This window comes from Dendrobium catenatum, unplaced genomic scaffold, assembly GCF_001605985.2.
Source record: "Dendrobium catenatum unplaced genomic scaffold, ASM160598v2 fragScaff_scaffold_1056, whole genome shotgun sequence".
NCBI classification, from domain to species: domain Eukaryota; kingdom Viridiplantae; phylum Streptophyta; class Magnoliopsida; order Asparagales; family Orchidaceae; genus Dendrobium; species Dendrobium catenatum.
Genome location: NW_021319518.1, coordinates 3589529 through 3613932, shown reverse-complemented (window position 1 = coordinate 3613932; position 24404 = coordinate 3589529). Strand labels below are relative to the sequence as shown.

At 33.2% G+C, this 24404-nt stretch overlaps 2 protein-coding genes across 4 annotated transcripts in view; one reads left to right on the top strand and one right to left on the bottom strand.

Annotated features, from left to right (window-relative positions):
- Positions 1 to 6083, top strand: part of LOC110108778 (uncharacterized aarF domain-containing protein kinase At1g71810, chloroplastic) — a 37449-nt gene extending 31366 nt beyond the window's left edge. The window contains exons 17-21 of the mRNA XM_020839567.2: positions 2590 to 2694; positions 2784 to 2825; positions 3366 to 3533; positions 4503 to 4622; positions 5670 to 6083. Of these exons, the coding sequence (XP_020695226.1) occupies positions 2590 to 2694; positions 2784 to 2825; positions 3366 to 3533; positions 4503 to 4622; positions 5670 to 5774 (540 nt within the window). The 3' untranslated portion in view covers positions 5775 to 6083. The remainder of the gene's footprint in view (positions 1 to 2589; positions 2695 to 2783; positions 2826 to 3365; positions 3534 to 4502; positions 4623 to 5669) is intronic.
- Positions 6084 to 6475: 392 nt separating this feature from the next.
- LOC110108777 overlaps positions 6476 to 24404 on the bottom strand; it is a 35145-nt gene continuing 17216 nt past the window's right edge. For 2 of the 3 annotated variants that reach the window (XM_020839563.2, XM_028698112.1), the window contains exons 8-24: positions 21853 to 21992; positions 20231 to 20301; positions 19875 to 20069; positions 19702 to 19737; positions 14454 to 14561; positions 11106 to 11195; positions 10933 to 11008; positions 10469 to 10565; positions 10314 to 10383; positions 10046 to 10222; positions 9799 to 9921; positions 9617 to 9700; positions 9188 to 9372; positions 8974 to 9112; positions 8842 to 8901; positions 7121 to 7192; positions 6476 to 6904 (exon numbers count right to left, since the gene is read on the bottom strand). In XM_020839563.2, the coding sequence (XP_020695222.1) occupies positions 6791 to 6904; positions 7121 to 7192; positions 8842 to 8901; positions 8974 to 9112; positions 9188 to 9372; positions 9617 to 9700; positions 9799 to 9921; positions 10046 to 10222; positions 10314 to 10383; positions 10469 to 10565; positions 10933 to 11008; positions 11106 to 11195; positions 14454 to 14561; positions 19702 to 19737; positions 19875 to 20069; positions 20231 to 20301; positions 21853 to 21992 (1837 nt within the window). In that variant the 3' untranslated portion in view covers positions 6476 to 6790. The remainder of the gene's footprint in view (positions 6905 to 7120; positions 7193 to 8841; positions 8902 to 8973; positions 9113 to 9187; positions 9373 to 9616; positions 9701 to 9798; positions 9922 to 10045; positions 10223 to 10313; positions 10384 to 10468; positions 10566 to 10932; positions 11009 to 11105; positions 11196 to 14453; positions 14562 to 19701; positions 19738 to 19874; positions 20070 to 20230; positions 20302 to 21852; positions 21993 to 24404) is intronic. The other variant, XM_020839564.2, reaches the window with a different exon arrangement.

Below are 24404 nucleotides of genomic sequence, written 5' to 3'. Positions count from 1 at the left end.
TGACAAAACATTCTTTGGTGGACTAAGACATTAACCTTGAGATGAGTGAAAACAATAAGTAAATATCATAGTAAGAAAAAACTTCCTAAAGTTGCTGTACTGATTGCTTACCTTACGCAGGTGCCGTTTTGTATTTCCTAACTTTTAGTCTGTCCAGGCAGGCACAATCTTGTGTTTTTCTTTTACAATGATGACTCATCCTGTTATCAATGTGTAAATCTGCATAACTTTTGCTTTACATTCGGATATTCGAACATAAATTTTCCTTTAAAACATTTAGAAAAAGACTAGAGCATCATCCAGTTTTTTTATATATAAAACATCTCCCACTTAATATGTTAGTTCATGAGTTTGAATCAACACAATATTGTAAAGCATGTTTTTTTTTTCGCCAATTCAATTATTTGGACCAGATAGCAATTTCTACATCCACAAGATTTGTTATCGTCGATTGATATGTTTATCCCCGTAAAATGAGGTGAAAAGTATGGAGCCGGCTAGTCTATTATTCCACCCTTCAGAGGAGATGGAGAAGAGTAGAAGGCCATCAGATCAGAAGAATTCAATAAACAGTCAATTGCTATCTTCCTAATAAAATAGGTCCTAAGGCACTCTAAGATATTAAAATTGGTCATAATTGATTATTCTGAAATAAAATACTTGCAAACCACTAGTTGACATCACACATGATTTGTTATCATCAAATCACTAATGAGCCATAGGGTCAAATGGAGGTGCATGTGCGAAGGTGAAGGACACATAATTGTGTGTAATATATATGTGAGATTTTGGTATTTTCATCTTCTTTGTTTGTGCATGAGTGTCCTTAGAAATTAGGGAAGGGTTGGTATGTGCTCCTCTTGTGTTCCATGATCATTATTTTTTGTTAGTAAATTAGATCTTCTCTCCTCTCTTATAGACATAAACTTGTGTGAAACAAAACAACTTTTTATCTCACTATGAATCCTTTTTCTCAAATTCTCATTTAAATATAATAAAATATGTCATTTTTAATACTTTCTAACTAAGTTTTTTAGATCTATCTCCACCTTTCTTAATATCAGACGGATCTAATACATCTACTCTCTTAATAGAGTCATCAGAAGGCTGACGTCTTCTGTGACCAAACCATCTAAGGTGACTCTATAATCTTATCTGCCACCAAAGCTACTCAACCCTTTCACATAAATACTCATTTCACATTTTGTCTCTAAGTGTAAAGCCACTCTTGCACCTAAGCATCCTCATCTCTACAATAGTTAACTTAGTTTTATGCTTTTCTTTTAATGGCCAACATTCTGTGCCATGAAGCATTGCAAATCTCACCACCATCTTATAATTTTTCTTTTCTAGGTTTGAAACTAAACCATATGAATCTTAGTTATTTTTGATTGTTTTCTCTCTTTCTAATTTGAGATTGTTTGTAGCATATCATACTTTATCTTAATAATACTTTAAGATTGTCTTTTTGACACCCTCTTTACTACAAAAGGAAACATTTGTGCACCGTCTAATACATAAATTATATTGGAAGTTCATTTCTGATAGGAATTAAGTGGAAGCAGTTTTCACAAAAATCATTGGATCAAACATAAAAAATTTTGAAGAAGAATGCCCCAAAATAATTTTTATTGAAAGAACTATAAAAAGAAATGCAAGATACAATTGGATCTTCAATTACAGAGGAAGATCCGGCTCCCCCAATTCCCTAGCCGCCTGCTAGAGCCCAAATGATCTAAGAATAAATTAAATTTAGCAAATTTCAAAACATAATCTGAAATCAACCCATAGTTAGCCTTAAATAGACTCCCATAATTCCCTCCCAAATCAGCCCCATTTCCCTAAATAAATTCCTCTCATATTTGAATTCAAATTATATTTATTTTTCTAATTAATTCTCTCCCTATTATAATTAGAACTTTCCTAAACAATCCCCCCCCTTAACTCCTCATTTTCCCTAAATAATTCCCTCTTAGATTTTCAATTCAAATTAGATATCTTTCCCGAAATAATTCCCTCCCAATTGTAACTAAAACTTTTTCTAAACAATTCTCCTTTGATTAAGAACCTTCCTAAATAGTTCTCTTTTGATTAGGAAACTTTCTAATTTCCTCCCAATCAAATCGGCTGGTCCATCAATTTCACTCTTAGGATTGGAGATTATAAGAAGCAACATAGATGGATGCTATATATTGTATCATTCAAGTATGAATAGACCAACAACAACAACAACAACAACATCAAGTCTTTATCCTACTATTTGGGTTCGGCTACATGAATTATTTTTCTTCATTGTTCCCTGTTAAAAGTTAAATTCTCATTTAAATCTAATAAAGAAATGTCATTTCAAATATTTTTTTAACCAAGTCTTTTTAGGTCTACCTCTACCTTTTTTAACATAAGTCAAATCTAATAAAAAAATATATTAATTAAATAATCATAAAAAATACAGAGTACTTGCCTGAATAATACAGCATGCTTCCTATAGCTATGACAACTGTAGAATGCTCTATAGCAATTATTTATCACTTATAGTTTGTTCGTATACCTGCACCTTATCCTATTCTGTCTAATACATTTCATTGGCAGTCACTTCGTGCAAAAAACGAGCAGTCTTTTGCTAGGAGTCAACTTGAAAGTACAGATTCATCTGCCGCAATGAAGCAAGCTGTATCTTTTACCCTGTCTGCAAAAGTAGGATGGATCTCCCTTGTTACTCTGTTAAATTTTTGTTTTAAAAATCTTGCATAACTTACAATAAATTCCCCCCTCCGCTATTTCAGGGTGCATTCGTAAGGGAAATTCTTCTCCAAGAATTTGCCAAGGTGCATATGCCTTTTTGCTGTTTTGAAGCAAAGTTTTTCTAAAGTGTCAGTTTTATTCTGAGAAGTTGTTGGCCCCAGTGTATTAGTAATGGTGAAAATCTGTTGCATTGTTTAGCATTAAATTTCATCTATGTTCCTAAGACACATTTGATGTTTAATGTAAGCTCATGTTTTTGTTATTATCAGCTTCGATTCTAACTTTATGTTGGCCCTTTCGTAAGTTCTCATTGTCAACAGTTCCATTTTTTAAGGGTTTGAATGTAAAAAACAGAAAAAACTACTCTTGTGGAGATAATCAATAAAGCATATTTTTTTAACTAGTTTATAGTAATTTTCAAAATTCTGGATAATCTGATTAATGAATCATCATGAAGGACTCTAGGCTGCTTTCTTACTATTACAAAACAATTATACCTCTATACGTAGCTTGTCATGGGAAGGCTGGCATATTTCTGTTGATATTTTTAGCAGTTTTTTCAGTCTTTTATGTAGGTTTTCCTTGAGAATCACTTCTGCTAACTTGTTATGCTGAAAATGCAGGGATTAGATGCACTAAGCTTGGCGACCATGAATTATGTCTCATCATCCACTTCAATAATACCGTTTTCATCAGTTCCAATGGCTGATGAAGATCGCAATAACTTGAGAACCTTAAGTCGTCTTATCCTACTTCTGTACAGGCTTCAGAAACAAGATTATACAAGCGCAGTAAGCAAAATCTGTTCCTAGTTTATTGTAAATGATCATATCCGATTTCTTGAGTAGTTACACCAGATTTGGAGAATAGGAATTGCTTGAAAGGATTTATCCTGTGTCTTAATAAAACGCTAATCAACACTAGACGCCTGGAAACCCTAAGATTTGGCAAATCCTTGAATAGCTTATTTTGTTTATTAACTTTAAATGTCAGTGAAGAATGGTTTGGATGACAAAGGATTGGAATTACAACATATTTTCAAGGGGTTATTTTGGATCACTTTTTGTTTATTTATTTATTTATTTATATTTATTTTGTTTATGTTTCAATATAAAATCAAAACCAGTTTGGTATCTTAAAGAAAGGCTATTTTTTTATTAATATCGTACAAGTCATTCATTTTGCGGTTTGGAAAAGAGCGGTTGTGTTGCAGTCGGAGATTTTGGTGGACTAGACTTGGATGACTTGGTTTAAGGACAAGTTGGCCGGTGGAGGGCTTGGGGCTGGTCGATAGCAGATGCAGGGGTATTAGGATTTTGAAAATAGTGGAACTCCTAAAATTTATTTTGAGTGTTTTAAAAACATCTCCTTTTGTTTTAAAACAAAAAATAAAAACATATGACCATACATGATTTGTTTATAATTTAAAAAACAAATGGTAGAATCAATATGTGAAGCCAAAGGAGCCCTTCTCTCAAGTTTGATATAAAGTTCAGATGTTCTCTTGATGCAATCAACCTTTTTGCGATATAGGGGTGAGAATCCTAATTGCAAACTGCACTGGGCATCTCTTTTTTATGCGTAAGGCAACAAAGTAATGATTCTGAACAAATTTCAAACATTTCCGTGTGAAAATTTTAATAATCACTTTTCCATTTTGTTTTGAAGCTGCAAGTTTATGTTGGGTTTAATTTGTTGAACTTCATTTTTACGTAGCCTTTGTAGTTTTAGCATGTTAATGCTTATTTGCTTATTTTCAGGAATCAAGAGTTGCTAATGATGGAAATGAAATAAAGGTGGGCATGGAAGAGGTCTCCATGGTTCTTTATCAAATGACATCTGTCCAAGATATTTTGCCTATTTTTTCCATCATCCCAGAGGTAATGGGAATATTTCGTATTAATTCATTCAATGAGAAACCATCCATGCTTGCAAGTATTCTGTGTATAATTTTCAAAACTGCATAGTATTCCCTATATTTTTTTAAGTCCTGAGAAATATTTTTTTCTTAAATGTCATGAAAAGATTATAGACGTTAGACTTCTTATGAACTTATTGGTTCTCTGGTCTGCTAATCTAACATATAGGCTTTGTTTGGGACCGCTTTTTTACTGTTCCTCTATTTTGCATAGATACACCTATTTATGAAGGCGTGCTGTATCCGATACACCGATACGCCTCCGATACTCCACCAATACGTGTTGGATACGCCAAAGCTGTATCCAATTAAAATACTTTTTAATTTCAAAAGGACACGCATATCCGATACGCGTGTCCGTTGAAAAACAAAAAGAAATCTGAAAAAAAGACGTATCGTTTTTACTTCCGCGGTTGCGAGCAAGATTCTCTCATTTCCGAGATGGATTTGAGTCTCTTGATGATATGAAAATATTTAAAATTACTAATTTTTCAATTGATGAGCCTGAATTAGAAGCTATGATATTTATTGAAGATGATATAGAAGTTCAAAGACAAACCAATGAATAAGATAATTATATCATTCCTTCTATTGAATTGTTGAAACTTCATGTTCTAGATAATTTATGTTTATGCTTTTGTTGTTGTACTAGACATTTAATGCTTACTTATATTTTGATATTATAAGCTACAAGGCTACAAATCATGTTGTTGTCAATTTTTTTTTGTAATTCCAAATATTATGCTTTGATTGTTTTTTTAATTTTTATGTATGATTTATAAATTATAATGCCGTGTCCACGTCAAACCCGTATCCTGTATTTTTAAGAATTAACGTGTCCCATATCCGTATCGTGTCGTATCCGTATCGGTGTAACATAGCTGTTTCTTAAAGCAACTTTTTAGTAAAAAATACTAAAAATCTATTTTAAGAAGCAGTAAAAAAACCGTCCCAAATGAATCCAAAATTTTCATTAATTGACTAAAGTTTTTACTTTCTATTCTGGCAGCTTCCAGTGGAGTCTCAACAGGAACTAGTTCGCCTGCCGGCTGATTTGGCTGCTAGGTTGGTTTCCAGGATGGTGGCAAGGACCATCAGAAGGTTCTTTACTTAGGAAAATGATCGGCTTATCTCCACAAATGACCAAAATACAGTAATATAAATGTTTCTCATTCCCTATGCTTGGGTCTTCGGCTCAGAGATGAAGCTGGTTCAATTCATAGCCTGCGGAAAAATTGTTCTTACTCGTTCCAGAGTTGAAAAGCCTATTAAGGTGAGATGGAATTTACGTTTATTTTAGTGTAATATCCATTATAGCTTATAGTGTATTTTTGTCGCCAAGTTTTTTTACAGTATTGTGTTGTAATCATAAGAAGCTTTGAGTAGCAGATTTTAATATGATAGTCCATTATTAGTTTTATTATTCTTTTTTTTTTTTCTGGTTATTTATAGCTCTCCATATTTAGTATTTTTTATTAAACTTGGTATGAGCCTAATCGCCGAACTGTAGAGTTGTCAAACTTGAATAAAGTACATATGTGCGGACATCGAACCCAATTTATTGTCTGGAGAAATTATTCTGTGAGACTAATAAGAATGCACAACCTTTATAGTACAGAGTTGGATATTGGATATTAAGCAAGGGTGATATGAGGAGTTCAACATCTGCACAGAATAATTTCTCCATCAATACTGATTCTACGATTGTTCAGAAAATTAGGCTGGAATTAATAGCAGAAGAATTTCTAGATAGGGAACACAGAAAGCTCAAGAAAATAAGTAATAATCTTCTTGGGGTTGTGGTACAGGTGAACATATGCAACAGCTAAGAATTGAAAGAAATATACTGTTAAATAAACAGTACAACATTTCATATAAATACTACTGTAAAATATAAAATATATGAACTGCATCTATAAGCACATTGTATAGACATGCAGACATAAAAACACTTCTCATTTGAACAATAGATCATCTTCTTGGGAACAATTTAAAAAAAAAAAGGAAAAATCTTTATTTTCCCCTCTCATGGAAACTTAATTAAAGATTTATTAGCTGTAAATACATTCTAACTTTTAAAGAAAAAGAGCCTAACACTACGTCACAAACACCGATTCTCTTTTCCAATAGTCAGTTTCCAAATCCAAAAGGCGATATTCGCCTGCTGCCTCCCTCTCCATATCGTTCATTCCATTTTCTAAGCTCATTCATGCTGGCAGCATCATAGGCTACAGAAGCTCCCACCTTGTGAAAAAAAAAAGAAGAAAAGAAAATACATAAGAGTTCTGAATATTGGCATCAACTTAGGCTTCGTTTAGGCAACTTTTTTACTGCTTTTTAAAACAGCTTTTTAATTAAAAAATTTCTTCAACTAAAAAACCACTTTAGGAAGCAAGAAGAAAGCAATCCCAAATGAAAGCCTTAGAAGACAACAAAATTGATTTAATGAAAGAAGCATACCTTTGATTTTGCTTGTATGAAATCATCAAGAAAAAGAGGCCGCAATGAAGGTTTAGCAGTTTTTTCTACTTGCTGATCCACAGAAATACAGGTGGAATCATGGAAATCAAATAAAATAGGCTCAAAGAACAGTTTATCACATACCATACACAAATCTAAGACAAAATTGCCCAAGGGACCCAAAGAAGTTTTCAAAAGAAATATTTTGGATGTGGAAATCCTCACAAAAATTTGGTCAAATTGAAATTTGAAGTCCTAATAGAATTATACAAGATATTACTGGTATACTGTCTACTCTAGTCGTAAATGATCATATTATGTTAAAGATAAATAAATTACATAATTCAACTTAATGATGGTTTATATAGTTGAACAAGAGTAAAGATAAGTTAAGGTAAACAATAGGTTCAAATTACAATAAAAAGAGATATAGGTATAAATAAGTACTAAGGATGCCTTGTGATTATTTATTATTATTGATGTCAAACACTAATGAAGTTGGAGTAAGAGTTGAAGTAAAAAACCAGGTCTTCTACAATTGTGGTGCATCTCATATTTTTTATTTATGGTAATAAAGTTCCTTCTTCCATATCAACAACACAGCAACATCAAGCCTTTATCCCATTATGTGGGGTCGGCTACATGAATCTTTTTTTCTCCATTGTGTCTTATTAAAAGTCAAATTCTCGTTTAAATCTAATAAAGAAAGGTCATTCTTAATATTTTCTAACCAAGTCTTTTTAGGTCTGCCTCTACCTTTCTTAACATAAGTCAAATCTAATACCTCTACTCTCCTAACCGGCAAATGCATTAAATTAAACTAAATGATATTGATACTTCTTCAATTATTTGTTAATGCAATTTTATCTTCACCAATGAAGTAATTGTTGATGTTGAAATGGGTGATAGCTACCATATCATGCTTCAAAAAAATACAATGTATACTATAAAAAGTTATTGAATGACATAAAAATGTCAATGAAATGAACTATGTAGACGCACTTGTATTTACATGTTGATTGATGAAATTCACCATCATATGATACTAGTTAGGACCAATATAACCACATGTAAAATAAAATAAATTTTTGAAAAGGAAACAAAAATTTAAGTTATCTTAAGTGGTATAATTTAGATGGTAATCTTGTAATAGATGTATTATATAAAAATAAATCAAATATGATATAATCTGATATGATGTGATTATAGATAAAGGAATATTTTAAAACTCCTACATTGTCATCTTTGAATAAAATAGGTCGTCAAATGATTTATAATGATTTATTTACAATGAAAAACACACAAATTTATTTACGAGGTTCATTATGTTGCTGCTATTTAGATATATGATGTACACATAGTATTATGGTAGCTCATTATTATTGTAATTAATATTTTTAAAACAAGATATCAAGAACTAAATGAGTGAGAGAAAACCTTTTAATATGGCACCATAGGAGAAAGGATTTTAGAATTGTAATAGTATTAGGTTTCGTTTGGGACAGCTTTCTTCCTGCTTCTTAAAGCACTTTCTACTACAAAAATTAAATTTTTTCTACTAGAAAGCCGCTTTAAGAAGCAGGAAGCCGTCCCAAACGAAACCTTAGCCTGGAAAGAGTTTTAGTTTGGAGAGAAACTCTAAACTATTAGCTAGCCTTCTTAGCGCAAAAGCCACCTAAAAGCAAGAAGACTATAGATAACATGAGATATATATAGGCTACCTGCTTCTCTTCTTCAAGAAGTTCTTGGACAGGCCTGTATGCAGCAGCAATGCAGAGATTCTGCAGATAGCATGAAAAATGGAGTGAGCAATCCGAACCCTCTTATGCCAATAAATTGAAGAGCTCTGTTACCTTCAAATCACTTCCAGAATACCCTTCGGTTGCATTAGCTAACTCGTCAAATTTAAAGCTAGGGTCGAGGTTTTCTCGGGAAAGAAATATCTTCAAAATCTTCATGCGATTTTCAGCATCTGGGAGGTCTACATATATCCTATAATTCAAGATTTCAATAACAATTTCATATATTGGTGAATTGAAGCACAACCCTAATTCTTCCAATCTTTACCTTCTTGGAAGGCGGCGAATCACAGCATCATCGAGATCAAATGGTCTATTTGTAGCACCAAGAATAAGAATCCTTTGACTGTCCTTTGACCTCAACCCGTCCCAAGCAGCCATAAATTCATTCCGCATTCTTCTTGTTGCTTCATGCTCGAAGGCACCACCTCGTGCACCAAGCAAGCTGTCAACCTATAGATATCACAAAAGGCATTAGATTAAGCAAAATTAGAGCAACAACTAAGGCTTCGTTTGGGATGAATTTCTTATTGCTTCTTAAAACAACTTCTTAAGTATAATTTTTTTTTTAAACTAAAAAGCTACTTTAAGAAGCAGCAGAAAAGTTGTCCCAAGCGAAGTCTAAGTTTTTTCCAGAAAAAACAAATAAAATACGGAACTAGCTGCAAGATTGCTCGCAGTTATAAAGATTGTTTACCTCATCAACAAAAATAATGACAGGAGCCAGTCGAGAGGCAAAGGAAAAAAGTGCCTTAGTGAGCTTCTCGGCATCTCCAAACCACTTTATCAAAGGACCAACGAATTAATTTTTGGAAGAAGACAAATTCACCAAGTCCAAATCAAGTTTACTTAATTGCAATTAACAGAAGTCTAATTTACCTTTGACGTAAGAGTGGAACTGGTTATATTGATGAAATTTGCCCCAGCTTCAGTTGCAAGTGCTTTTGCAAGAAGAGTTTTACCAGTTCCTGGTGGGCCAAAAAGTAAAATTCCTTTGCAAGGCTGAAAATAAGATCACATAGCTCATGGTCAAGTTCAGTAAAATTCACATAAAACAACGCAAAATGTATGGGAAAAGAAAAAACAAGATTTGACTTTACAGAAGCAGCACAAAAATAAACCAAACCCGCAAAAGATTTCCATGTGAAAAAAGCTCTGGCCTTCTCATAGGAAGTGTCACAAGTTCATTTAAAGTCTGCTTCACATCCTCGAGAGCACCGATATCATCAAACTTGACTCCTATTTCATCTGAGGGCACCACTGCTGAAACAAAATTGCTCTCATACTCATCTTTTGCAAGATTCTACAATAATTAGAAAGAATGAAACCATTACAGGATTCATTGAAACCGTAAGAACTAAGAATTAAGTATCAAAATAAGAACAAGTAATAACCTTTATGCTTTGTGATAGCTTCCTTGAAACTGATTCCTGCTCTCGCAACCTTGAGATCGCAATCTCTAGGCTTTAAATGAATTAAAAAACGGTTTAAATTTTACAATCCACGATTACCTTTATGTTTCATCACTGAAAAGGTGTAGAACTATTACCTGTCAAGGGGAATCACCAGCCTACCATTATTAATATTAGGAAGAATGATGGAGGACAAGTAGTTATTTCTAGCCCATCCAACCGCGGTCTCTGCTTCTGCGCCAATTCAATCCAAGGTAAGCATAGGCATGTAGTGCAGAAACTATACTCACAGGTCACAAGCACTATTGTTTTTGAAAACTTGAACATTGGTATCTTATAAATATCTAAGCTAAGCATTTTGATTGTATAGATGGCACAGAGAAAATGATTTTTCATCATTATCATCAACATCATCTCAACTATTTCAGAGCGGCCAAAAAACAAAAGCTAATAATCATCCATAAAAATTTAACAGAAAAAATCATAGGCAAATGCTTTCAGACTTGCTTCTAAAAAGAGATAAATCAGCTTCTTTTTTTTCTTTTTTTTTTTTTGCATCATAGAAGTTTGAAACCAAATAGGCAGCTCTAGGATTCCTTACTTTGCTTGGTCAAAATAACACCATCTGTCTTCAAATGCAGAAGTTCCATGCATGAAAGGTCGTGTTCTTCAAGAACCTATTGTAGGTTTCATCATAATTCACATTATTATTTACAAGAAGGATACCGATAATGCAGTTGCTGCAAACATCATGAACTTTAGAGATCACTACACCTTATGAAGCTCTATAAGATTATTTCTTGACATGATAATTTTCTTATCCTCTTCAATTTGTTTATTGAAAACTCTAAGTTGCTCCTCTTCCTGCAAGCACAAGAAACCAAGCCATTTTATAAATCAAATTCAAGATGACTCTCATATCGATAGCATATGATATACATGTATTGCCACAGAAAGCGCTATCACATTTATTGGCTGTTAATGACACTAAGGTTTCTGCATTACAGAATTCAGAAGTGACATTCCTATTTAACTAGTGAGCAGATTTCAGAATCTCTTAGTCACACATTGATATTTGCCAGTAAAATACACTTTAATTTTTTGCCGGACTATCTAATTCACTATTATAGAGAACAGGATGTTACAAACCACTAAAGTTTTTCTCACTTGTTATTTATATATGCCATAAAATGACCCAAATATAATCAAGTTGAGAACAACATAAATAATGACCTTTGAACAAAGCAGCGCACTAAATTAATTAAATACATTTCGATTACAATCAAAATTGCTTAAATGTCTCCCAATTGTGTAAACAAATCATGCCACCACACGAATGTCGAAATTCTATCGATGTACAACGCCACACGAAATCTTTCAAATGCGTGAGCAACAAATTCACAAGAACAATAAAAAATTTTTAGGGGGCCAATACATGTGGATTTTTTTAATTAAAAATTAAATTAAGTATAAATAAAAAATAATAATAATTGTTATATCTTCAAATTTTAAATTATATGATAATAGTTTGGTCTAAAATTATATAGAATTATCATAATTTAAAAATAATTGTGTTATACTCATCAAAATTCATGTTATCCCCACTCTCGAATGTCACATGTGACACATGCGCGTACTAGACCCAAAACCATTATTTCTCCCTTAACTGAGCCCAAGTCACAAGAACCCCTCCTCTTCCTTAACCAAACCCCAAAATTGCTCATTCTTTCAATCTCCCTCAATCTCTTGCTCCTCTCTCCTCACTCCATCCTTCTTCCAAAAGCCCTCAATCTCATGCACTCTCTTCCTCTCGCCAACAACACCCAACTCCCTAAACATGACAGCTCAAACTATTAACAATTGAGATATTATCCACGTTGGACTAATGACCTCACAATTTTATCCCATCAGTGCAACTTCTCAGGAGGTCACTCATCCCTCGATTTCTCCCTCACAAACACACTTTGAAATTTCTTAAAATAATTTCAACTATTACACCAAAAGACGCCTCGATGTTTAAGAATGTAATTTCTTTTTATTAAAGTTGTTTCACAACCTCCCGTACTTAAGTAACTGACGTCCTCATAGGGTTACGTGTAATACGATGGTAAATACACCTAAATATGGGTAATAATTATCCTAAGAGGGTTACGTTCCTATGAAAATCCACTTATATTAATAATCGCCATGTGGGATGTCTCCAATATATAAATGATTATCATCTCAATTAAATGCTCCATAATGAATTAAAAGCATTAATCATATTGCAAGTCACAGGCGCGCAACAACTCTCAACAACGTACATGTCAGCAACCTAAAGGGGATTCATATTCCCGTGAATGTGTCGTACATCCCGTGAATTATTGCAAGTCATAGGCGGTACGACTTTCTTATTCAAGTGTGTGAGATGTGCCAAATCACCAAAAAGAAACATCTCCTAAACATCTCTTGATCATATATTGCAAATGCTTTCGTGACATACAAGTGTACTATACAAGCACACTATATAACATGCATGTATACCACCAATCATGTGGGCGCACTGCATAATATGTTTGCATACCATTGATCATACAAATAAATCTTGCAAATGCAATAGAATTCATGCAAAGATAGCATGCATGCATACTAAACAAACATACAAATGCATCATGCACGTGTGCCAAGTAAAATGCAAATGTCTTATATAAAGTGCACCAAAATACATTCTAGCATGTTGCATAAGTACACTATGAATATGCAAGTGTGTTGCATGAGTGCATCATGAAACACGTAAAATACTTATAAAAATGCATTGAAATTCATGCATATATATTGCACAAGCATACTATAAGACATACAACTATGTTGTGTGAGTTCACTACTCAACATTCAAATACACAATGCATATGTACTATCCAACATGTCAAATGTATCTTATATATGTATAATGTAACACACAAATACATCATACATGTATTGTCCAACAATGCGACATGCATATACAGTATCTCATATATGAGTGCATTATGCAAAATACACTGAAAAGCTCATTTACCGCATGGGCCCCGGCGAGTGTGACACATACACGTGATGTTTAAGGATGCTTCGCTGACAAATAAAAAATAACAAATTAGATGTAAATCTACTGCTCTAAAAATTTACCTCGGAATCTAAACTCGATAAAACTTTCCTGTTCGCCAACAAAAAAAAGAAGGCTCGCAGAGAGGTCAGGGCGCAAATTTTCGGAGCCCACAAGAACATGATATATTTCTCTCTCAATTGACAATCAATGTGCAATTCAAATAGCCAAGAATGTAGAATTTCATAACATGACTAAATACAATCATTTTAGAAATCGCTTCAATCGATGTTTATTGCAAGAAAGTGTCCCATAGCAAAAAAAACCAGTGTACATGATAATAAAAGATAATCCCTGCAGCGAAATTAAAAATTTGCAAAGACAATATTAACCTCCATAGCTAGCTAGTAAGTTGAAGGTGCCCCATAGAGTTTATGCTATTAGAGTACGCCAAAAAAAAAACAATCTTTAAGAGGGAGATTGTTAGTTTTGAAGCTGTTTTTTCCTTGTCATAGATAAATTCAAATAATGTTTTATAGATGGCCAAGTCAAAAGAGGTCCGTTGCTGAACTCATGCAAAGGAACGACTTTTCTTACTAACCTGGCAACTTCTCACCTTTGGTTCTGTTTCAGAAAAAGTTTAGCTCAACAACATGAAAAAACTTATCTTCTTGGCTAAATTACGGTTGGAGGCGGTTGCTTCCCTAGGTAATGAGAAAGTCACGATTATTTTTCTAAATTGATTCCACAGCTACATCTCAGCATGGAGATATATATATATATTCTTTTCCAAACTACTGTGCAGGAGATGGGAGTGTATTAAATAATAAAACTTCAGAGGAAAGAAAATATGCAAAAAGCTTAACAGCTGAATAACGATGAAAACCATTGGAATTAACCTTTCTACATGTTGACCAGAATCGTTTTATAGAAGAGTCGATGCTAATTAAATTCTAATTTGCCAATAAACAAGGGCCAAAATGAAACAACTTAAGAATTGACGAATACAATCACAAACTAAAAGAATGCAAGAACAAAGTAGAATAAGCAACAGTTTGTACCTTTGGAAGATGAATAATAATGGAATTCGTAAAAAGTTTACTTATATCATTTCCTTTGGATGGTTTGCTTGCTCTTAATCCTTCAGTCAGTTGTTTTAATGGTAAAGGCTGCAAAAACCAGTTACATCAATTTGATGATTTGATCAGCAATGAAAAATCGGCATAGAACAGTGAAGGATGGAAACTATATTTAGTAGAGCTTTTTAAAGTATATCGTTCACAATGATCACTCAATTTCTACACATACATAGCTAAAGAAAGGGTGAGCATGCCCCAGGGAGTATTCTTGGAAAGACAATAGCACTCAAGTTCGTAATTCTGTTTAAAGGAGATGGATGGCAAAACAGAGCCTTCTCCAAAGAAAGAATGAAAGGGCACATCCTCAGCGTTAACTAACCTTTTCTTTGAATGAGTCCGCGAAAGAAGCAACAAGTATAACTAAATATTATGATAGATTTAAAAGATCATTCAAAACAAACATTAAAAAGAAAGAAAGGATCAAACCACAAAAATATTTAGGGCTCCAAAAAGCTCCCAAGTGATGCCCGCGCAATTATGTGGCAATGATCCCTCCCTCATGTTCCATATGGATGGACCGAGAGAATAAATGATGAGCAGGAAGGTGTTCTCAAAGGCAAATAAGAAATATGTCCCAGAGATTTTTAATTTTGTATGGGTTTATTTAAGAAATGTGGAATTCAAGATTTGCTATGGGAATAAATCCGTACAATTTATTACATCTCGGACGCGACATCAACACCATGAACATTCCAATTAAATCTGGTTTATCATAGGGTAATGGATGGGGATGAGTAGCCAACCCAATCAAAATCTCATGATTTCATCATCCCAAATTAATTTGAGCTCAATTTACAAATCATATAAGGAGTCGAATTAACAACAATTGATTGCCTCCTCTTAAATATCCCGAGTAAACTAGGATGATGGTATGCTCTAAAAACTTTTTCACTCTCACATAAACTTCAACAAAAATGTCATAAGTATTCTAATATGTAGGGTGGCAAGCGAACCTGTACATTTGATGAATGACTTAGATACTTGTTCATATGAGAGCTATTTATGTTCATTTATTTGGATAAGAGAACAAGTTTGAACATTATTTTTTAAGCTCAATATACAAATGAATAAGCATGAACAGTGACCCACTCATTTTGTTTATGTTCATAACATATTTGTTTGTTATTTACAAGATAATTCACTAAGAACTCAATAAAATACTCATTAATGATGACTTTATTGCTTATTTCATACTCATTCTATGTTATTACATTAGTTTTCAAATATCAAAATTTAAAGTTATATACTTATATATATATAACAAGAGATATAAGCATGATAATAATATTTAGCAAATAACTAGACAGATTTAAAAATCTAATTTTATTTCTATTAATACTTACTAATGAAAATATTGAGCAAATAGCTTGATTGATAAATTTAAATTCAAATTTATTTTCTCTTGACATTTGCTAATAAAATAGTAAGTAACTAGTTAGATTGATATATTACATATCTAATTTTATTATTCAAAATTTATTATAAATAATGTTGAATAAAATGTCATTAACACCCCATAAATAGTTAATTAGGTTTGATTATCACTAATACCCAATAAGACTGATCCTAGGTTCTCATCCGTCTCGCTCCTATACATAAAAGCGCTGCCTCTTGCTCTGTGGCCCGACCTCACGCCCAACCGCCTATGCATGTGGGGCGCTCGGGCTTCTGGCCCTCGCACCCACATGTGCGGTGTTTGACTATCTCGTCCCTGTTCTCACCCCAACCTCGCCTGCACTCATGCATCATGCTTGGTGCACTCGGCTAAGCTAGCATGGCTCTCACTTTGTAGCTCATGCATTCCTCCATATCTCGAACTCTATACCCTCCGATCCTTCCTCTATGTTGCCCTTGCGCCTTACCTCTTCTACGGGCTGTCATCACCTTCAATCAATGCACTCATGCTCATGTCATATCCAACCTCGACACCAAGGTGGCAACCTTTTTGATTGATCAAGCTCGCAGCCTTTTAATTTATGTTCAATATCTTATACTTGACGTCATGCTAACTCACTAGACTCTAGATTATTACTTGGTATCCACGCCATCTTTTCCAGCTGCTCCTCTGGTTGGTTACCCTGACATAGTTATTCCTTCACTGCTACCATCAGTTCCAATGACTATTGTTTCCACTATAGTTCAACCTACTATTGGAGCACTTATGATTGTTGTTTCTCCTATTATCAACACTCCTAGGTTCTTTGTTTGAGTTATTGGCAAATTGATGGTATCAAGACCCCCATAGGCTTTGTCTACACAATTCACTTATTTTTTTAGGAAATATCAAAACCTCCACAACACAAGCAGAACTCCACTTATTAGGATAAATATGCTCTTATTTTCTATGAATAAGATGTTTGAGCTAGCTACTCCATTCTCTTTCTATATGATAGGTAAGTTCTCTATAGGGCATCCAAGTCTTTAGATTATACATACATTTATGTCAGACATGCATCTCACGGTGATCATACAATGTGCACGGCTTTTTTATGCACATTAAAATGATCACCTTACTTTCAACCATGGAACCTCCTATGACTCCAATTTAGGTTTTTTTCCTCCGCTAGGCCTATACTACTTCAACTAGCTACATTATGTTCCAGTCATCTTTCTAGACCTTCTGTGGCTAAAATTCTGGCAGAAATGAATGTAATTATGTCCCTCATGTGATCATTGAAGGAATGTTGAATTTTAAGGCATTCATCCATATTAATTTTTTTTTTTTTAAACACAATTGGTTTGAATATTTCAAAGCTCAAAGGAAATCATCTATTATTGATCCTTATAAACCGAAACAAAAAGAGCATACAAATGATCAAAATCTATCGCCAAATGTGATGAATGTAGTTCCACCTTCAGTTTAGGCATGCACACAAAATTCAGAACAATCTCTAGATGGTAAAATGGAATCAGTACCTTCAAAGCCTCCCTTTATGTACTAAGCCCTAAAAAGGTTATCATAATCTCATTCACTTCCAATAACATTGATACAGATCCTCCATATGAGTTATCCCCTCATCATCTTACTTTACTTGAGTATGCCATTGTCACAAAGTCTAAGCAACTTCCTAATTCAGAAGGTAGCCTATAGTCTACTGATGTCAAAATAGGTAAAAGCTCTCAGATCCTATTTTCTACAGGGAAAAAATGAGAAAGAATTATTGTCATTCTCCAAGATTCACTAGGATATAAGCTAGGTGTCATAAAGAAGAGCTTTCCATGGATCTCCTTGCCTACAAATAGATACTTTCTCCTTCGTCATCATATTATCTGCAATTGTGTCCTTGTTTTTCACATTTTAATATGGTAACTCCTTGTAATTACTTGGTGTACTCATTTCATTATATGTTACAAAATTAAGCTTTAAAAAAGCTCAGTTATAACAAAGTCGATTAAAATTTTAATAAATAAGTTTCAAAAAAATAAAATAAAATAAAACTCAAGCTATCTTCAAATTCAATTCAAACTTGATAAGAAGATAAATGAACAAACTTGAAAACGGCAGTACTCAACTCAACACAATTCATTTACAATCATATCAAACGGATGAAAGTGGGTCAGAGGAATTAACATGTAAGAACTAAAGTTTCAGCGATTGAGCTTACCCGATTCATATCAAGATTGACTATCATGAAACATAGCTGAGTGCAATCGAAGGAGTTCATAGGTGGCTGTCTCTACCTCAAAGTAATTAGCACGACCAAAAACTCTAAATGAATTTTGATAGGGAGATACCTTCAAGCATACAGTGAATGGGGATTATAATCACAACGCATCTTTTGAAATCATAATCCATAACAAATATTTGACTAGGTAATTATTGAAGGTTTATCCCATACTGTTAAGGTTAGCATTGAAGCGGAAGAGGGCCAATAGACATAATCCCTAGTTACCTCAAGTGGGGAGGCTTGAGTTAACCTAAGTTTCGAGTTGGAGTTCGGTCTACTAAAAGATGGAGATTATAAATAAGGTAGAATGATCATCTAACATAGTGAAAATATGGCTAGCAAAACAAACATGTCCTAAACTAAAGAAGTTGGGACTTACATCTAAAGAAGGGGCCTTGATTGAGTGAGCGTGTTGGCCAGATGCCAGTTAACTTGACAAGGCTAGGACTTATAGCTCTAATATCAAAAAGGCCCAAGGATGAGACTTAGTGACTTACAGAGATATCACCTAGCCCAAAGACACATATGAAGTAGATAATGAGCCTTATAGGAGCCTGTTCCTTACGACTGAAGATTAATGCTTATAGCTTTAATATTAGATATTCTCAAAAGTTAAGACTTGCAACCCTGATTATATAGGGGAAGCCTAAGATGTACTAGTATAAGTCTTATTGCTCTGATATTAAATATGCCTACAAATGAGGCTTATGACCCTTATAAGCGAGGTAACTTAAGTTCACAAACATGTTAAATATGATTGATGCATTTAAGGTTGGTTTGAGAAAGATGATTACAACTCTGCTAGCAAAGATTCTCATATGTTTGTCTTAAAAAAGATATGTTAAAAAAAAAATCCCATTGATGAGCCTTATGACATCGAATCATAGGCAAGTCAACCCCAGAGATTTCAATTGAGCTTTAAATTAATTCTAGTGCCGATCATATATTTATAGATTAAAACTTAGAAATTTTAATAATATAAAGGCTCAACAATCAAATTTATAATCCTAAGGATGAGGGATGTCTGTCGTATGGATATTCTCCAATGTTGGAGAGGCCAGCTAGGGGTCTCTTATAACCTAGAATCAAGTAAGACCTAATAATGGCCTTATGACCTTGCCCTATAGGTAATTAATTGGGTTCAAACATAAAACATTCATTATAAATAGCCTTAAAGGCCTTTTACAAATGTAAAGACAAATATCTTGGCAAGTGTCAGCGATTTCTAATCAAAGGGGATTGTGGGCATTGGTTTGGGGTGCATTAGGGTCATTTGATCTAAACTTTAAGTTGATGAGGAGTTGATGTTTCTATGGTAGCGAATTTTTGTGAGGTCGACAATATAATAGCAGAAAGTTTGCATACACTATCATGCAGCAAGCAGAAAAGATAAAGTACAAAAAGAGAAATAAAAATGTGGTTTTCCAATGGTTGTGTTCCTTTTAATATTTTAGTTAAAGACTCTAAAATTCACTGTGACAATAAAAAATAAGAACAATTACCAGTCGAGCTATTCGAATTTGTGGAAGAATCATTGTCTGCAAATACAAAATAAGAAATATATCAACCTGGTGACACGTCAAAAAGGAATAAATCTTTTTTTCATAATCTAATTTTACCAAACTACAAAAGTCTAAATGGATCAAGTTCAAGAGAGAAGCAAATAAAGTCATACGAGTTTTTCTTTCTCTTTGGACCCTGCTTCTATGATGTTTTGACCGCATACCAAAACAACAGGCCCAGAAAGCTGTTCAAACATTTGCTCCATCTTACAAAAAAACATTGTACGACTTGACTTAGGAACAACTCTCAACAACCATTTCGAAGAATCAGGAAAGTAGACAATAAGCGGTTGCAAGGATGGCAGAACCTGTTGAGAAGACAAACAAATATATATATATATATATATATATATATGATAGAATGCTTTAATTACATTTCTTAAAATAACTTCAAAACATCAAATTGAGATGCAAGTATAAAGATTTAATCGGTAACATAGAAAAAATGCAGATAAAAGAAAATAATTACCTCACAAAGTGCCTCAATAGCTATATGCCAATCTTCAGCCTCAGTATCATGATCATACTCAATATCCTGAACTAGAAAAAATACATTAATAAGTTCCAAAGACACTAAATAAGAACTCAGGGATCAGTCACTATCTTATCAGCTACTCATACATCAATGGTAGATGAGAGAATCTAGCATGGCTAGATTAATACAGCTATCCATGAGGAAAGCCAGGGTCAAGCCAACCTAATGAACAGGTCTATGCAACTCCCAAGACATGAATAGTACGTGCAAATACTAGGTGGAGCTTCTAATTATTATATTGCTGAGAAAATTAGTAAATAGACAACAACAACAACAGCATCAAGCCTTTATCCCACTACGTGGGGATAAATTAGTAAATAGACTAATCCCATAAAATGATCATTTTAGAATATGGGCAAACCTTAACTGAGGTTTCATATGACACATTTATTGCTTTTAGAGAGCCAAAAACAATCTAATGAAGCAAACACTTTTCCCAAGGTTCATTTACAAATCCAATCCTAAAATCTAATTTAAAGAGTCCAACATTATTATTGTACATATTTTAATTCTATATGAACTCAAATTAAATGATAGTAAATGCCTAGATATTTCATTGGCAAATTCACAATGGAAGCACAAAGAGAACATTGCCCCACTAGCTCATGTTGGAGAGTTTTTTTGTATCCTCAAACGGATTGCATATTTTATAATCGGGCACGGCATAAGAATACGATATATTACCCCGGAGGGTAAAAATATCATCTCCTTATGGACTCAAAAAAGACATGCAAAAAATAAAGATGGAAAGATTCTGAGTATAAAGGGAGTGCAGAGTATCTAACCTTCAAATGGATCACAGGATAAAGTGATAAACATCCCAAACTCATCTCAATGTCACTTAATATTGATGGCATCATCTCTTCTCTTATTTCCTCTCTCTTTTTTTTCCTTGCAGTAAACCCTTTTTAGCTAAAAATCTCAAAAAGTATGCCTTAGAAAGTTCATTGGAGTATCTATCATTGAATTCTTCATCAAGTAGTTTTACCATTTGGAATCGGGCATAAAATAAGCCATAAATCTTCTTCTTTTTTTAATTAAAATTATGTGCGACTATACTAGGTAATTAATCCAAAAATTATTTGATTGATATACTTTAGATCCAATTCAAATATGGATTAAGGAAGTAAGGAAGAAAACTTTTTTTTAATGTCCCACCTAAAAAATTAAAAAAAAACAAATAGATCCGCCACTAGATTTTGAACTATTCTGCTATACAAGGTACTTCAGCCCATATAATAATGTTGTGTGTGCATGCTTGTGCGTGTATCAGAGTGATTTTAGCTGTGTTTTAATATTTGTTAGATCTTAGTATGCGTAGTACATGATATCATGTATCCCACGTATTTTGTCCAACTTTCTATGCATATACACCATTATACCAAATGCTTGTTGATCAAAGGAACAACAAAGTTTTCCCTATGGTTCACGTGTAGCATTGCAATTCATACTTGCTTGGAAAAAAAAAAACTAAAAGGAGCAATCCAATTTTGAAAGATCAAACAGTGAAAACAATCGAGATTGAGAATAGGCACCAGTAGGGGATAGAAACATACTATCAAACCAATAAATAGACAACTTGTCATCCTTCCCTTTATTTTCTTCCACTGTCTTGCTTTCAGAATTATCCAGAATAACAGCTACATGATTCTCCCTAACCTCATACACTTCTCCCCGCTGCCCACTCAACAGAGACCTGGAAATTTTTAAATGAAGGTAATCTTTAAAATATACAAGATCGGAAAGAATAACAACAAAGGGTGCATGTGAGAGTAATACAAGAGCAACATGTGGATACTAAACTAAGGCAATATAACGAACACAAGCTTTAAGTATCACTAAACCATGCTTGCATGAACCAACAACTCATATTTTGATAATATTTAAAGCGTAATCCATAATCAAAGATTTACCAACAATACATAATGCTCAGCTATGGTCCTACTAGATGTTGACAAAAACATAGAAGCCATCTCAGCTATGGTCCTACTGTAGCTTAAGTAAAAGATTCAGCCGGTAGTTTTTCTTTTACCTTAGTTTGAATATTTACTTGTTCTTAACATCTTCAAATAGAGAGTAAGAAGCACCTTAGAGGAGGGGATTTCAATATTTGCATTGTTTACATCTTAAAACAGAAGATATTAAATAGAATGATTTGTATACTCTGAAATAATTAAAAAAAAAAACAATTCTTATGTATTCATTTTACTTCAAGACAAGTAAAGATAAGTTATCAAAGACTTTTTTTTGTTTTCATCATTAGACATTGGATAGTGACAAATCGGGTTTAGGATATTTATTGTTTTATTCTTATTTTTATTTACTTTATTCTTTTTTATAGTTGTTTTTATGATAATCTTTGAAAAGTAGTTGGCATTCTAACGAAATCCTGCAGGATATATGTTTAAACATATGTAGTGGCCATGATTGACCTTGCTCGCAAAGATTTTTTTAAGTATCATTAAATGAAAAACATGGAATTCATCACCTCTTTAACATTTGATGCTTGTCTGTACTATATTTGTTCATCATATATATATATATATATATATATATATATATATATATAACAATGATATGGATGATTATAAATGAGTGGATAGGATTAAAATTTGATAGAAGGCTGGTTTGACTAAAGTTTGGGTTTATTTAGGTTAAGATGTTGAAGTCTGGACTAGATTTTTAATAGATTTGAGATCTGGATTGACTTGAGGTCAAAATTGATTTGAGGTTTTGATTGGCCTGGGGTCTTGATTGATCTAAAGTCTAGATTAATTTAGAGTTTGAATTGATCCACAGTCTAGATTGATCCGGGGTTTAGATTTATTAGAGGTCTTGATTTATCTAAGTCTAGATTAACCAATGGTCTAGATTAATCTAGGGTTTCGATTTATCCTAATGACCTCATATAAAATGAGTTCAACACCTGTCAATTTGGATGGAACATCAAAGGTTGGCCGTCTAGCCCCTTGAACTCTATAAGAACACATTATATGTTCCGGCCCGAGATTGGGTCATCTCCTCTATTGTGGTATCAAAAGTGGTGTAGTCTATATAAAACTAATTGTTAAACTCTGGTGAAAGGTTTTGTGACATGGTCAACAGCCAACTGCATTGAGCTAGCATTCTATATGTGCCCCCAAATAGTTGCACCAAAATGGTAGTTGACTGTATATAAAAGTCGGCCTATAGCATATGAGTAATTTGTTATATTTAATTTTAACAATTTATTCGTAAGAAAAGTACGAAATGAGAATATATGTGAAAAGAATGGAGTAGCTTCAGGAAGATAAGATTAGAGAGAATCTCCTTAGATGGTTTGGTCACATAAAATGACGGCCTTTCAATGAAACGATTAGGAAAGTAGATGTATTAGATTTGACTTATATTAAGAAATGTAGAGGTATACCTAAAAAGACTTGGTTAGAAAATATTAAAAATGATCTTTCTACATTAGATTTAAATGAGAATTTGACTTTTAGCAGGACATAATAGAGAAAAATGAATCATGTAGCCGACCCCACGTAGTGGGACAAAGGCTTGATGTTGTTGTCGTTGTATACATTTTATTTAACTCCTATTAGAAAACACAAATGTATTGGATTTATAAGTCTCAAACAAATTCTGAAAAAATCAAGGACCTTTATGCATTGTATTTAACTCAACTTGGAATATACATATGCATTGGATTGGAGGGTCTTTAAATAATTCATTCGGTCTAGTATTTATAAAAAAATATAAATTTTTAAAATCCAATGTAAATCAAAAAGCAAAGTTTGGTCAAACTTAATTAATTAAATATTTGAATAAATGTGAAACTTTAATAGATCACCAAAAATTTAGTAAATCACCAATTAATAATCAAACTTAAACAAATAAGTAATTGTTGGGAAACCTAGACTCACAAGGCTATTAGTTTAGCCCCAATGAGGGTGAAATAAACCTCATAGCCCTAATTTAACAAATGTGATTACTTTTAAATTTAAATAAATATTCATCTGAATCAATAAAAAATACTTAGACATTCGAAGCCTTCATATATTATGCTTAATTCCTTTTGGAGAGCATACATGTACTGAATTCAAAAGGTGTCTATTAAGTCATCGAA